This window comes from Lutjanus erythropterus, chromosome 20 (genome assembly GCF_056507025.1).
Source record: "Lutjanus erythropterus isolate fLutEry1 chromosome 20, fLutEry1.hap2, whole genome shotgun sequence".
In the NCBI taxonomy this organism is placed as follows: domain Eukaryota; kingdom Metazoa; phylum Chordata; class Actinopteri; order Lutjaniformes; family Lutjanidae; genus Lutjanus; species Lutjanus erythropterus.
The window spans coordinates 31851909-31868459 of NC_139336.1; the positions used below are offsets into that span (position 1 = coordinate 31851909).

The 16551-nt window shown below is 39.5% G+C and overlaps 1 protein-coding gene across 2 annotated transcripts; it reads right to left on the reverse strand.

The window, feature by feature from the left end:
• Positions 1-610: 610 nt before the first annotated feature.
• lin54 (lin-54 DREAM MuvB core complex component) lies at positions 611-14527 on the reverse strand. Of its 2 annotated transcripts, none has more exons than XM_084746193.1 (14): positions 14397-14527; positions 9663-10438; positions 7954-8065; positions 7706-7836; positions 7168-7323; positions 5559-5760; positions 5378-5427; positions 5106-5300; positions 4920-5011; positions 4566-4637; positions 3748-3850; positions 3522-3659; positions 3221-3423; positions 611-1891 (listed from the first exon to the last, which is right to left on the reverse strand). In XM_084746193.1, the coding sequence occupies exons 2-14, from the start codon at positions 10416-10418 to the stop codon at positions 1690-1692; spliced, it is 2412 nt and encodes an 803-aa protein (XP_084602319.1). In that variant the 5' UTR covers positions 10419-10438; positions 14397-14527; the 3' UTR covers positions 611-1689. The 2 variants fall into 2 exon arrangements, with proteins under 2 accessions (XP_084602319.1, XP_084602318.1); XM_084746192.1 differs by having other exon boundaries at positions 5378-5451.
• Positions 14528-16551: the final 2024 nt, after the last annotated feature.

The following is a 16551-nucleotide window of genomic DNA, read 5'->3' on the forward strand; positions in this document are numbered from 1 at the left end:
ACACCAATCAATAATTTTCAACCAATTAATTAATCAACCATTAATCAAGAATATAATCAATCAATTAATCAACCATTAAAATAATAATGAGTTGCAGCCCTACTTGTTTTGTCCAACCAACTGTCCAAACCTCAAAATTATTTTAAAAATTGCACAAAAAATAATAAATAATTAACAAATAATAAAAAAACAGCAAATCTTCAGATTTGTTACACTGGAACAATTAAATGTTTTTCATGAAAAATGTTTTTATTTATTTTGCATCTCAATTATTATTTAAGGAGATGCAAATTTATTTTTCTGTCTATTCAACTAATTGTTGGGTATCTCATAAAAAAAAAAACTTTACAAACTCTTAATGTTTTGTGTGTAATAATCTGACTTTGTAAGACAGTAACTGAAGCTGGCAGATAAATGTATATAGTACGGTGAAAATATTCTGCATATAGCATACACACATACAGTTAAATAGATATTGATCGTGGCTGAAATACGTTCTGCTGCTGACCCCGTCCTACACTGGTACTCCCACTTAAAATAATCCAAACTATTCCTTTAATTAAGCCAGAGAGCCAGTAAACACAATACCAAGACCTTGGGACATGCAAAGTAAATGAAATGCAGCCATTTTTTAATTTTATTAATGTTATTAATTACTCCTGTGCTTTACCTGCTATGAAAAGCCAATATGGATGTTTGCTCTGTGACATCAGACCAGCCTTGGACGGATCACATATCTATTTTGTGTTCTGGTATTCCATTAACCTGCTCGCCTCTTGTTACGAGCAACTATTAGGAACATCAATTAACAAGTCAGGTACTGTAGATCTCGATTATTTTTCCATTCATGGTGTTTTAATGTACAGTAAGCATGTGACTAATAAAACAGAATCAGAAGAATTGTGAATATCTGCCAATTGAGCCATTTTCTGTGCTGCAGTGCAGTGTGTGTGTGTGTGTGTGTGTGTGTGTGTGTGTGTGTGTGTGCATAATGCATTATGTGTGTGCATTCATCTTACCTTTTTAGGGATAAAATGTCAGATTTCCTCTACTCATTTTAAACAATTTAGCCTAGCCTCGGTTAATAATTAATCAACAGTTTGCAGCACTATAAGCCACACAATATTAGCGCTCACAATGAATACAAATACTTGTCAAAATAAATATCAAAAGATACATGTTCTGTTTGTCTACTGTAAGCACAAATGATTACATAAAAATTACAGGCATTTCTTTTCCGAAAACCTCAAAAAAAGGGAAAGAATGAAAGAAAATAGAATAAAATGGAAGAACACAAGTTTGAGGGGGGAAAAACAGATTTGATAGGGCTGTGTAGGGAAAATAAAGTGAGGAATTGATTTATTCCTTTTCACCTTGCTCAGTCCTTTTTTTTTGTCCATCACAGCCAGGTGAACAAGTGTGAGAACAGTTTTTAAAGTCCATCAGAGGCGTTTGCTCCGTCCATTTGTCCTCCAGTCAGAGCCAGTGTCCCATGTTTATTATTCCAGCTGGTCTCAGCTCGCTCGAGGCCGAGGGAATCTACTTTCAGGTCATTGTTCTGCCTTTTGATGAGGGAGACAACCTGTTTCCCTGCAGGAGAGAAGCCCCGGGGGTGTCCCGAGACAGAGTGCAGAGTAATCCACAGCTGGGGCGCGTCAGAGGGCGGGGAGGAGAGCCAGAGCGCTCAGCCTAGCAGTTGATGGAGGCACAGTCTGCTTTGGCTTTCCCCGCGGAGCTGATTATCCTCATGAGGCAGTGTCCAAACTCCTCCAGGATCAACCTCTCCGCTTCGGCCTGAGGCTGATGAGTCTGTTCTGCCCTTTTGGCCTGTTCCAGCAGACACTCGCACGTCGCTTCAAGCACCTCCTTTGTTACAAACGTATACGGCAACCTGCAGGGAGCAAACAAGATCTCAGTGAGAGAATACATCAGACTTTGTGTCATCGATTATTATTATACAGTAGCAGAGGTGGTGAGTTACAGTCGTGTTTCACTGGGCTGCCCTGGGCAACAAAACAATCGTGTATGTATTAGGGCTGAGCAATTTTGAAAAATATTTAATTCTGATTATTTTGACTGACATTGCAATTGCGATATGGTTTACATTATTAGAGGTAATGCTAATTTTTATATCGTTATTCTTATTTTGACTGAAAAACATGTTTAAATGACTACGGTGTTTTTTTTTTTTTTGCAGGAATCTACTAAATAAGTTTTAAGTCTGTAGAATCTGATTTGTAGAACAGAACATCTGCCTCACAGCATTCATGAATTTAAACATATTTTGACACGTTTTGCCTTTAACAGAGATTGCACCTCCTGTGATGTAAAAATGACAGAAAGCCATATTGTGATTTTGATCAAATTTAGACGAATTGTGCAGCCCGAGTTCGCATCAGCAAATAAAACCTACACTGACAATTCATCAACTGATTTAAGGCATTTTCCTGCCTTGTTTAGTCCGGTTAAAATGGATCCTGGTCCATTTGTGCTGTGAACGTCAATCAAACCCTGGTGTGGACCACAGAACCGGACCAAATCCAGAAGAACTCTGGTGCGTTTAGTTTTTGGCGTGAAAGAAAATGAACCCACCACAGGATTTTATGATAGAAGATGTGATTTTAGCACAATTTCAAAAGCTGAACTGCCAATAAATCCATCTGCTGATCGTTAAATCTGTTCAGGAGGCGATCATATAATTGATAAGACATGTATAGCCTATATTTATGAATTTAATTTCATAACAGATAAGCACTTCAACCCAGGTATTTTCCCTGATTAACAGGCCAAAAGCTGTTAAAACTGCTGTGCTTGTATCCTACTCTGTGTGCTTTGTCTGTGTGACAGCGATCCCACAGTTATACAACTGTATGCCACACACAAGAAAAAGTCAGGCGAAGGGTATTGCACTCCCTCGCTCTCTCTGAATGGAGGAAAACAAAAATCCCAGTGCTTCCTTTTTATTTTGTTTTGTTTAGTTTGTCTGTTCTGGGCTTGATGATGGTTTAACATGTCGGCCTCCATGGAAGAAGATTCCCGTTTTCACTAATGAAAACATATTTATGAATATGTTTCTGCCATATTCTGCCAACAGAAATCATAAATAAATCCTAAACAGTCACAAGGAAGAAAATGCATCATCATAAACAACTTAAGCTGTAATAGTAATAATGGAAAAGATGCTCCTGTAACTTGTTGTACAGAAAAAGTGATACAGTACCTCCCGCCTCCACTTGAAATGACAGGCGTCGTCCTCATGAGCAGGTCTGAGATCTGTGAGGACAGCTTGGTCTTAGCTGCGGTCTGCTGCTGAACTCTGACTTCTGCTGCATCAGCCAAGTGCATCAGCGTCTTCCTCTCCGGGCTCTCCTCAAAGTTCTTACAGCCGATGCACTTACAAATGGACGAGCACATGATCTTCGCCTTCGAGGTGAAACGAAGCAAATATACAAAATTAAACAACAGACAAACAGCTCCTGTGAATAAGGCGTGGGGGGGGGGGGTGGGGGTGGGGGACCCACCTCGTAGCACTCGCAGTAGTTCTTCAAGCAGCCCGATCGTTTACAGTTGCAGCCTTTGCTGTGTCGGCGGTCTGACTCTCCCTCTTTGCCTTTTCCAATTTTAGGTTTGAAGGCCTCTGGGTTCCGGTCCAGACACGTCTGAGAAAAAACACATTTTAACCTCGATTCATCTGTCTGAGAGGAAGCAACTCAGTCCAATAACACAACTCACAAACCTGCACCATACCTTTATAGCTTTGAGACGTTCTGTTTCATGTTCCAGGTTATTGAAGCAGTTATTGCAGTTACAATTATTGCAGAACTCCCCGTTTGCAAAGCAGTCACAGTATCTAGGGAAAGAAAAACAGCTCCATTTAATAAAGCAGCCTGAGTAAGACTGTGATGGCAGCCTAAACCTTAGGCTACATCCACACTAATAAGTTTTGACAAAAATTATCTCTGACCACAAGACGATTTTAACACTGTTCAGAAATAATCTCCATCCATAACGGCGCGCCTGAAAACTCATGTCACATGACCATACATGTGCAGTGGGCATGCAGATGACGGGGTCAACAGGAAGCAGATTGTCTACTCTACATTTGGTGGCTTGGATACAGAAAATACTATGAATAAAGTACGCATCAAATTAAAATTATAGAATTTAAATGCACAAAAGCCGCAAGCTTAGTCAACATGGTCTGTAATTTGTTATCCATGTTAAATTAACTGTTGGTGGTCAAGTCTGATGTCGTATGTTTTCTCCTGGAACAGGGTCAACAGGGGTAGGAGTGTAACACATCTGGGAAGGACACATCATGACTGATAAGACCCATTCAGGAAGTAAAGGAGAGTGTCTGCATCATTGTTGTAAAAAGTCTCCACCCATCCAGAGTAAAATGCATTTTAAAACGGAAACATATTAGTGTGGATCTGCTCCCCAAACACAAACAAAGGCAGACTGACAGGCTTTGTGGTAATTCAGTTACACATACAGAATACTGATCTGGTCAGGCTATACAGTCTACACTCCTCAAATCAGCTCTCAACCACAGTCATACTTACAGTTTGAGACACTGCGACTTGGTGCAGTTGCACGGTTTCCTTGGTCTTGAGGTCGTTTCTGCTGTTGACACGCTATGAGACAATAAATAACATTAATTAGATTGAAATGAAATCAAAGCACATTAAACCGTTGCATCAAGTTTCTAAAGTATTTTATATTTAGTATAGTTTTGGTTAGTATTTTAAACAGAAGATTATTTTGTTGGGTCTGTCCCATGTTATGTTTCCAACCCATATTCCAAGAAGATGTCTAACCCCAACCATAACCAGAGGAGCCAAACAGAGAGAGGGTTCCTGGAAATCAAAGACATCTGTCCCACATCAAATAAGAGCTACCTTTATGTTTGTCCTTACCCATTGAGTGGCAATCTCGCCTGAGTCTGGATCCCAGTGGACGGAGGGAAACCAGAGCTGCTGGCGAGGGTCACAAATGGTGACTGCTGGAGCTGCAGGAGAGGCAGACAACACAACAGATTCATGAACATCACAGTAGTGAATTTAAAAAAAAAAAAAGAGAGACACACTAAAAACACCACTAACCTGTGTGACATATTGTGCTGGCACGACTGCATAGCCCACGTTGCCGCCTCCTGGAGCTGGTGCCAGAACGGTGCCCGGAGGGAGGTTGGTGAAGTTGGGCTGGATCTGCGGCAGTGGAGTTGCAGGCATGATGAGGCGTTGCTGGGTCTGAGGGGTGGTTACGACTGCTGCTGACGTCAAGGGCTTAGGAGCCACCTGAAGGGGATACAACCCATGAAAGCAGCTCGAGGTACATGCCACAGAAAGCTCTGTTTAAATAAAACAGAACTTACCTGTTTGATGGTCTGTGCTGGGACGATGGGGACAGACATCCTGACCGCTCCTGTACCAACCACCATCGGTTTAGCTGTGAGTCATTAAGCATTATAAGTTGCCACAAAAGATCTTCCACGTGTCTTTGCTCAACAACATTTGTTAAAAGAAAAACAATCTAAAGGTCTCATTTTTAGTCACCTGTCTGTATCGAGCTGGTGCTGGGACCACTGGGCTGTCCCGTGCTGCTGGCTGTGGTCGCTGTGACGAGGCGGACGTAATGGAACCTGCTACCAGGCACCTGAATCTGCTGCACGTTCGGCTGGGAAGCCAGCGGGATGATGGTCTTGAACTGGGAGCCGCCGACTCCTCCCATGGCCACAGACTGCACTGGTTTAATATTCTGAAAATGTTCAGATGCAACAGGAGACGGAGCTTTGAGCCACAACGGCAGAAGGACAAATCAGTATTTGCATGAAAATAAAGGATAGTGTGTGTCAAGTTAAAACATTTAATTCTACATTGAAATGAACCCTAACTGTTCTTATATGTTAAGCTGAAAGTTTTTTGTTGCTGGCCATAAAAATGTTTTTAAGAGCTGCTGCTCCAATCCTGGGATCTATTTCCTACAACAAAGTGCAACAGTGCAAACTTTAGTGTGAACACCAGTTAGTTATAAAAAACAGTCTGTCTTAGGTTAAAACTACAATACAACTACAGCCATTTGTGATGAAAGAAGGAACCCGATGGCTTAATAAAAAGGGTAAGAACAGCTTTAACTTTATTGCACATAATATAATTTATGCTCTGTAAACAGGTAAAAGGTACATCCTTAAAGCAGTGCAGACGCAGTTTCACTTTGGATGTGTCGTTATCTTTACTACAATAAAAACCAAAAGAAATAAACCGTACATATTCTCTCACAGCCATGATAATGCACAGAAAGCAGTCAGTCAGTTGTGGGACAAAACTCACCAGAAAAATCAAATTTTATGCACACATACAATCCTTTCATTATGCTACTTTACTGTGCAAGCTGTGTGGTTTAATGCGTTCGCCATGCTACGCTATCTACCCACTGCTGACCCACAGTGCAAAGGCCCTGCTTTGGAGCAGGTGACAAGGGTTTTATGGCTGTTGAGATGAGTTTCAAACTACTACACAGACCTGAAACAGCTAGTCAATTATTCAGTTAGTCTAACCCTATTCAACTACTGGCCTCCGGGCAGATATTGCCCCTTTTAATTTTTCAGCAGCCCACAAGAAGCTGCCTGAAAATCAGCCTGGCATGCATGTGATGTCTCTCTCAAAGCTGAAGTTGACTGTGAAATCAGTGGACTGGCAAGTGTTTATTTACTTTGCCAGCAGCAACAAGTAATAAACCAGTATGTTTGTTATGCAATGAATGCAGTAAGATATGAGGAAAGACTACAATGTGAAGAGGCACCGCAAGTCAAATCATGCTTAGTTTTCTGCCAGTTGGGGAAAGAGGGCTCAGACGAATATGTCTATCAACATTATGCTGTAAAAGTTATTTGTAGCATTAATGAACAAAGTATTCTGTGTGGCCCACAAACCCCCTGTGATTTTCATATCTGGTCCACTTGCCCACAATGTTAGTTGTTAGTTTTATCCCTACTTTCAACTTGTCATCAAGGTGTTTTTATGCGTCACTCTGCGATTGTTTCGACATTAGAGGTGACCATGAGTTTACTGTAATGAAATATGGCAGCAGATGACGTCAACTTAACAAAAAAGTTTCTCTAAGCACACAAATCTGATCAACTCACCACAGACGTGCCCATCTCACCTGTGCCGTGGTTTGGCTGGTGGCCACCTTCACTGGAGATGCAGATGTGGACTGCTGGACTGTCAGGATCTGCTGGCCAAGTGCTACATTAACAGGCAGCGCCACGGACTTCTGAGAGGCGCTGGAGGTCGGGGAAGCCACAGATACCACGGTCACCTGGCAGAGTTAAACAAGGAGAGTCCAATATAATCAATCCAACAACTGACCAGATAAAGATGATATCTCATATTAATATTCATACATGATATTATTTTTTTTGTCCCACACGTGTAAACAAACAAGCTACTTCGATTGGAGTGGTTGTAATGGATGCAGCTGAAGGTTACAATCAAGATTTAATGCTGCAGAAACTGAATGAAAAACTTCTGCAATGTAGCCTTAAGTGTAACAGATTTGTCAAACACTTGGTGACATAGATAAAGAGAGTATTTCTAGGCACTAAACTGAAAATAAGTGGGAAACATGACACCAATATAACAGGAAAAAAGATTAAAGGAATCCTTTATTTTGTAAATGAGAAGTAGTCTGTAGAATTTACCTTGCTGGGAGTCTTCAGGGGTGAAATAGCGATCTTTTTTCCAGGGATACTCTGTAGACTAGTGTTGTGGGGCTCAGAGAGAGTAATGGTCCTCGGAGGCATCACTGGAGAATTCTGTGTCAGGACCCGTCCTATAAATACACAGACGTGAGAAAATGTGGCTTAAATACAGCAGAAACAGAATTTAAAAAATCTTATTTAAAAACTATGTAGTCTTAAACGAAATAATACAATGCAAATAAACTTACCTGCAATGACAGGAGACACTGATGTCTGAGGACTCAGACCTTTGCTGTTGACGGTTTTCGTGATGATGAATTTGATTGGTGCAGCTGAGGAAGTTGGTGTTTTCTTTGCGATCTGTGGAGATTATAATCAGATTTACATGCATTCGTTTCACACATTTGCAACTTAACACGTACACTATAACCATCTGTAAATGATGTCTACTTCAATCTTAAATTACTGACATTAGCTTGTTTTGTTGCATCTCATCTTACAATCTATATACCTCTCTGAGCAGAAATGGAAATGTTTATTCTTGTGAATATTTTAATTATAGTAATTAATGTAAATTGGTTACATCTGCAAATACCTGACCCATTTAATTATTTACTGGATGGTATCAGCACCACTAGTTTCTCTGCCTGAAAAGTACTTTAATTTAGAGAGATATTAATGAATATTCAGGGACTGGTGATAGCTGCCATGATTCACAGTAAACCAGCAACAACTGCCTGACAGATATTTAGAGATTTATGATATCAAAGCAAAGTATATGCCTCACATATCCCACTGTTTAACATATTATCAGCAAACACACATGCAAACAGATAATAGATAATAGTGAAATGACACGAGCACAGTTCACAAAGTAGTTCTCGGTATCAAGGATTAATTCATTTAATGTAGTAACTCTGATTTCATGCTTTGGCAAAATATGCACTGCTGTTTTATCTAAAATATTCTGATTTGGATGTTCACCTCTTTTTTACCATTAGTACAGGTTTGTACATAAGTGCCTCAAACTATAGATATGTTTATGTTTTTAAAGCAAGATCATCATCTTCTGGAACTCTTTATCTCTACAGGTTATCCTGTCACAATATAAAATGTAAACAAAAAGGCAGTATGCTGGCCTCCCTCTTCGTGGGTGAAGTAGTTTATCCAGCTAGCAAAACAATCAAATGTGCTCAGGAAGACTCTCAGCCCGAGGAGGTTGCGTTGTCTTTAAGTTTACTGAGAACTTGACTGTGAAACTGAAGCACAAATACAATACAAAATGTTCAGTAATATGTTCTGAGAAATTACACTATCTCAAAATCAAAATAACCATCAAAATGCATACAAATGCCATAAAACAACATGCATTCCTCCATCTGAGCTGCATAGGCTACAAACAAACTAAACCAGACTCGCCTTATGTAAGAAAAAGGATAATTCACAAATTACAAAACTAACAATTATAAAGCAAACAGTATTTACATTCTACAATCACAATAGATTAATAAACACTCACAATCCATCAGACAACTTACGGATATGGCCTTCAATAGCTCCCATGTACAGAATAAAATGTCCTTGTTAATGTTAATGGTAATATGAGTGCAACATTCATTAGCCATGTTAGCGTCTTAGTAGGAATACTGTCTTTTTCACCTGAACATTTTGTGCACATATACATATTCACTGACACACTATTATATCGTCACATCTCTTGCCCTGACCTCTTCTCCAAACACCACAGTGTGCTTGGAGAAAAAAGATGCAGCTGCAAAGAAACAGCTAATAAATATTTTGTAAACAGTGTTTGCAGTCTTACTGCCTAAAGCTAAAATGTGCAATAGCAATTACATCTAATTTAACATTATTATGTGGCAAATGATCAGATGCCTGTAATATTAAATTAGCAATTTTAATTTGTTTATATACTGTAACACAAATCAATCAATGTTACCTGCACTGTCTTCAGCTGCTGGGCCTGTAACGTGGTCACCTGGTTGGCAGCACTTCCCACCACTGGCTTCAGCTCCGACCTCCCACCAATAGTCACCACTTTAAACTGTGGAGTTTGAGATTTGGCGTCTCCTGAAGTCTGTGAAACGCCAGGCTTGCTGCCTGTGTGGGGCAACTGCAGCACTATAGGCTGCCCCGACTTTCCTATAGCCGTCACCAAAAGTTTCTGTCCCTCCTGCTTGATGACCTGGGTTTGAGTACCTGCAGACTTTGCCGCCTCTGTGGCTTGAGATGAGGCCACCTTGTTGAGAATGATCTGGTGGTTCGCGGCAGAGATGGTAAACGGAGCCGTGAGCTTCTGTAACCCACTTGTGGTGACACTGGTCCCAGTCACACTGTCTGTGGTTTTAGTGGTGGCCGTGGATGTAGCCATGGATGGTTTGAGGGTAAGAAGGGGCGATGATGTGCTGGAAATTGAGATAGGAAGCTGACTTCCGGAGCTGATGCTGAACGTGGAGTCCGTGGGGGTGGAGGTGGTCAGAGTCTGAGTGTGTTCTGTTGAAGTGGCATCTGAAGAGAGGCTCAAATTTTCTGATGCCGCGGGTGTATCCGTTTCCATCGGGACCGATGTGTCATCACCGGGCTGCGATTGGACCGCGGTGCCGTCGGGTTGGGATTGAGGGATGTCCTCTATGGCCTCAGTATCCATGATCTCATCAGGAAGGAGGCTGTTGAGCTCTGGTGACACCACATCCATGCTTGCAAAGTCTCAGCTCTCTGCAAGTCCAGAAAGAACAACACAATTATTTTTTACTGTCACAGTAAAAAAGTTCAAAGACACGCACTTTTTTTTCAGTTGAACACAAATACATTATAACTAAATACACTGAAAGCTTTTAAGTAGTATTTTCATTTTTGTAATTATTTAAAGGACAAGTGTGGGTTTAGTAGCATCTTGATGACCTTGAAGATGGCAAACACCTCATCTCAAGCTCCCCCTCTAAGCATATAGGAGAACCTGCGGTGGCCGTGAAATAGGGTTGGGCGATTGGACAAATAAATCACTTATCAGCTATTGGCGGAGTCCAAAGCACTTAAAACTCGTCTTATTTCCTTTCTTGATATTTTGTGAGTTCATTTACTTTATTTATTGGGCGTCGTAAACATAACATAGCAAACTTGCAGCTTACATGTGTCGCAACTGAAGGCAGGACACACACACACACACACACACACACACACACACACACACACATCTGTATATGAATATTCAAACTTACCAGACTGTTCTAGATGTGAAACAGTCATCCTTAAATTATTGTAGCAATATTGAGGTACTGGGTCAAACATATTGTGATATTTACTCATTTTATCACCTCAGCTGCTTCCACTCCTTGGAGTATACGACATGTCATCAGTCATAACCTACTTCATCAATGTTGACTGATATGAAACTTCACTACTGTTATATCACCCGAGCCTATGTTCTACAGCTTTTCTTATTTCACTTTACCAATTGAGTCATTATATCTACATCACTGATCAATTTCTATAGAAAACCTCGTCATATGAATATTTCGTGAAAGCACCAATAGTTATCACTGTGATACTGCTGTGATATTGATATTTCTGGTCAAAAATATAGTGATATTTAATTTATTTATGTAGTCCAGTCCCATTTGCAAACCAGATTTAGGAGAAGCATGCATTTACTGCATTGAATGCATCATATTGCCTCGTGCACACAACATTTCATAAGAAAAATTGTAATAATTTGTCTACTTAACGCCTACTTTTTGTTTTTAATTGTAATAAACAAGCTTCACAATTAAGTCAAATATGTTATTCCTTTCTAGTGTACTTCTCTGCACAATTACAAAAACATATATAACTTAACTATAATGCAGCCTATGTTAAAGGCTTTGCAAGAAAAATAAACAAACAAGCAAGACTAACAATTTAGCTAAATTCACCGTAAAAAAGCTCGGTTTGAGAACTTTATGCCTGACAGTAGTATCAGTGATCACGTGACATTTAATCAATGGAGGGGTGTAACGTGAGTAACGTTTGAGCTCCACTTATTTTGACACAGCCTGACAGCTGATGCGGGGTTAGCAGGCCGCACCGATCATCTGCAGGCGTATCTTTGTCCTGCTGCACTCTGCTCAACATTAATCCACTGAAACGCACATATGAACTGTACCCACCCCAAACCACACACACACACACACACACACACACACACACACACTGCGTCCACGTCTCCAGGTGAAACTCTGCTGCTGAGTTACAACTCATTTATGTAAAAACAGCCCCAGAAGTGGAGTGAGAAAGAGTGAGGAAAAGGCGACGAGCTGTTCGCTGGCTGCGTTACTATTTCAGGCCGGGGTTGGATTTCGAAAGATCCGCCATTTTTACCTCGTCATCAACTCTGTTAGCTCCCCGGCTAACACTGAGCTACACAGACTGAGGGAATGCATTTACCATTATTTACAGTCGATAGGACACTCACCCGCAACAATTCACCACAAAACACAGCGGCTCCATGAGAGCTGAAGACAATACACGCCGGTAACTGTGTGCTAGCAGCAAGTCACAAACTATTTTAGCAGACTGAACGTAAACAATGCTAGCTTTCAATAATTCCTCCTGTCACTTGAGACATCCATCTGGATTGGAACATTTTAGCAGGACAATGCATTGAAAACCATTGCACCTTTTAGATTTACCTGTGTAACCTGTGCCTTGGAGCTATGAGCCAAGTTAGCATGGCCTAACCTGTTAGTTACATATATTTGAATTTACAATAACTTCTTGAATAACTCACCATGCAAATATATAAACACCTGCTATTACACCTTTATATATGGTTATAGCTTGAGGCACATTCTTACATCCATTCATCTTATAGTTTCTACATATTGCAGTTTTATATAGCTGTTATATATTGCAGATAAGACACATGCACCTTTACACACTTCTTATTGTATGTTTGTTATCATTGTTATATTATCTCTTTTATATATTGTGGTGGAATGTATATACTTTTATATACTTATTATAATTCTCTTATATATATTTCTATTCTTAAACAGGAGCACCTGTAACGTCAACTAGTTTCCTCCCGAGGAATCCTATTTTTTCACCAGGATAAACATGACAAGATCTGTTTCTATAAAAAAATGTGAAATATATTTAAAGGTTTACAGCTAAATAATATGATTATGTTACCAGCAAAATCAAATCAACTATTATTTAAGATTATACACTGAGAAACTGAGAGAATGTCATTTATTTTATTGATGCCTAAGTATACAATTTTTTGGTTACATGTATTACATTTCTTTAAGACCCAGTGGTTCAACTGCACATTTAGTAAAGAGACATCATATTTTTTATGATTATGATAAGAATTAAACTGTTTGTTTAAAAATGTCTATTTAGAGCCTCTTTTTATATGGGAACAATAACATCCACAAATGTAAGAAGACTAAACAGAAACCACACATATGATAATTAAAATAATAATTCAGACACCATATTGACACATTACACGGGCTGAAAGACAGTAAAGCTTTTCTCTCATACTTTATTACTTGTTACATGGTACCCTACGATGATTGCCCTGTTCTCTTTTTGTTTTTATTTATCAAGTTGTATAGGCCTCTTATATTGTATTTGAATATAATAATATGGCTTGAACGTGTACCAATGTGCAGTAGACCACATACTTCCAAAACTGACAGTTGGTCTGCACTAACATGTATACCAATTGTGTAATGCTGTGCAGTATTTCATGCAGGTGAGTCTTTCACTTGTGATTTCAATGTGCAATATCCAATACTCCATTCAGGTGTATTATCATTCAGTGTACAATGTCTATTTTTACTCAGGTGAACCTTAATCTTGATGTACAATAATCTGGTGTATTACCATCATTCTATGTGCAATGTGAATATTCCCTCCATGCAATGGTAAAAATTCAGCTGCTGTGTCCTTATATAACATATGCTGTACATATTTTTATATTTCCCCTGTTCATAGTGTTCCTATTTTTATTTTTACATTCCTATGTTTAAATTGATCATATTTTGTATTTCCTCTTGCTTATAATTTTAGATTTTTATTTGTTATACTGATGCTTCTTTGTATTTTTGCTGCTGTAACACTGTATATTTCCACGTTGTAATACAAGAATATGTTATCATATCTAACGTGGTACAATAAAGTTTAAAAAGAAAAAAACTGCCAAGTAATATGAAAACAGCTGCGGCTATTGTTATTTTTGACAGCATACACAGAAAGAACAGCTAATGCAGAAGTCGCTTTAAAATCCCATCAAAACAACCCAGTGTTTAGCTAAGTTAGCTTTTACTTTTCATTCGAGGACGCAGCAACTTAAGTTAGCGTATTTGCGCCATATGTTATTTAATTGACTGTTAGCACATGCCGAACTTTGTCTCAGCACAGATGATAGTGTAATTGATCAGCTACAGTGAATACCGGGGCCCCTGTGCTCTTCATCGCTGTCTAACCTTATCGTTATCATCATCAGTAGCAGCCTCATCAAGCCAGCCCAGCGGGCAGGACAACTGTACTAGCAAACTTGCTGAGGCTGCTAACACAAGCTAGCTAGCACAACATTCTCAACACTGAACACTTTCTGAAGTCTGCGGCTTCCTGCTGAATGCGGTGCAGCGAGACGGAGAACGAACCGACACATCGTGGTGCTTACCCGAGATATTTACGCTGGCCAACGTTTCCAGATAAAACGAGCAAAGCAAAAGGCGATTGTTCAAAATACCGCGCCGAGCGCCATTCCTCCCTGACATTTCACAAGTAGACCACGCCCTCCGCGCGCTACGTCACGTCTATGTCACTCTTAAAGGTACAGCACTGCCTCAGCAACAATATCGCCATTGTTTTAATAAAAGCAATTAAAAACACACAATTTTGCTGATTAATGCATGGCTGTTTAGCTAAAAGTATATGTTAGTCCTTTATTTAAATAGCAAAGTAGTTCGATTAGAAAGAAACGACAACAAAGCCCTGCAAAAAATAAAAATACATAAGACCATCACTATCATACAAAGAGTATTTTATTTTCTGAAAATCAATACACACAGTAGCTTTAGAGATATAGTAGCTAAATTCTTTAGAAGAGGAACAAATATAATATTATTATATTGTTTAAAAAACTGTTTAAAATAATTTCTCTAAAGTTATTATGATTTATTTATTCCTATCATCAGGGTTATTTTGTGAAGTGAAGTCATATTTCAAATAATAAGAAAAACTTGAAAAATACAAATAACACTTTGCTCAGTGTCAAATCAGTGGAGGTGAGCGGAAAAAAGCAGATTATAGTATTCCTTATTGTTTATTTAAGTATAATATGGCTGATTGCACAACATTGTTTGTAAAATCCTTTTCATATTTCTGGACATTACAAATATGAACATGGACTCTTAGAACAACTTTCTGAGTTAACAAGAAGCAAAATCATAACCGCTTCCAATGCATCTACATTTAATAATAATTATTATTATTATTTAAATTAAAGGTTTAGCCAAGTTTGATTTTCTAAAATATATGTTCTCATTTGCCCCCTGGTTGCCGATTATAATCATAAATCCTGCTTCTCCAGTGTTAATAGGTGTGAGATGGGCCAAACTAAAACACCAAAGTAGTGTAGCTCACAAAAGACGTTCGAATGTTGCTTAGTATTTTATATCCAAATATTTTTGTTTGTTTTGAAATTCTGAATTATCTGTAGCTTTTCTTCTTGTAAGAACATAATAGTAGTCTGTATATAATCAATTTTAACGATCAGTTTCATATTGATGAACACATACAGAGCAACTCCCACAGCAAAGTGTTTAACCAGTGTGTGGTGATGGAGAGCACTTTCAGTTCAGTTAGTAAAGTCAGTGAGCACCCTCTAGAGATCAGAACCTGTATTACAGAAACCAACAGGTTAAAGAAGAATAAATGAAGTTTTATAAGAGGAACAGTCCCACATCACTCTCTCCCAAACTCTATCACCTGCATCTGGCTAATTAACACCTCCTACAAACCCAAATCAACTGTATCTCATTAGTCACCTGCACCTCTCTGCTCCAGTCACCTGTGCATGCCCATATAAGGACGTCTAACATTAGTCCATTCGTCTCAGTTCTCATGACCCCCTCCCCACCCCAAGACCCCATTCCTATTTCTTAGCAGGCAGCAGGCAGATCAGTAATCGTCATGGCGGTCCCTCGATGAGAAGGTCCCAGGCTCGTCCATTCCAGGATTCCTCCATGGGGAGTTCACTCGTCTTCCCCACATCCACTGGGTCTCTCCTGGGGATGTCGGGGGGGCAAAGCACCAAAGATCATTGAGATGTCCCCCCACCCTGAGTCTCAGCCCTCAGGCTCTTAGCTCTCCTCGACCCTTCATCCCTCATCCCTCACTCTGACCCCCTCATCCTTCTCCTTGACCCCTGCATCCCTCACCTTGACCTTCTCATCCCTCAAACCTGTCATCCCTCTCTTTGACCCCTATCATCCCTCCATACATGACCCTCTTCCCATCTCCAACAAATCTTGTCACCAATTCAATAAATTACCTTTTACAGCGAACATATGGTGTGGTTCTTGTTAGTGAATTTAGAATTGTAGAAAAAATATCCTCAATTTTGACTTATAATGATGCTTTTTTGTAATACAGCTGCAGAGTTTCCCAACAAGTCTCACTCCAGTTGTGTACGGTAAAGAATGAACACAGTACCCATCATTTCCTCTGAAGCTTCTTACTGTTTATTTAATGAATTAATTAATGTTTAATTAATTTAAGTGCATTTAAACTGTAAAGAGGAACTGAGCATCAGTGTATTCTTTGAGAAGAGA

Bases quoted from the DNA above. Each gene is read 5' to 3' on its own strand.
- lin54 (XM_084746192.1), bottom strand. From the start codon at position 10,418: ATGGATGTGGTGTCACCAGAGCTCAACAGCCTCCTTCCTGATGAGATC. The intron at 5,452-5,558 runs GTGACTAAAAAT...AATGACTCACAG, and splicing joins CACCAGCTCGATACAGACAG to CTAAACCGATGGTGGTTGGT. The intron at 3,851-4,565 runs GTAAGTATGACT...TTCTTTCCCTAG, and splicing joins AAGTCGCAGTGTCTCAAACT to ATACTGTGACTGCTTTGCAA.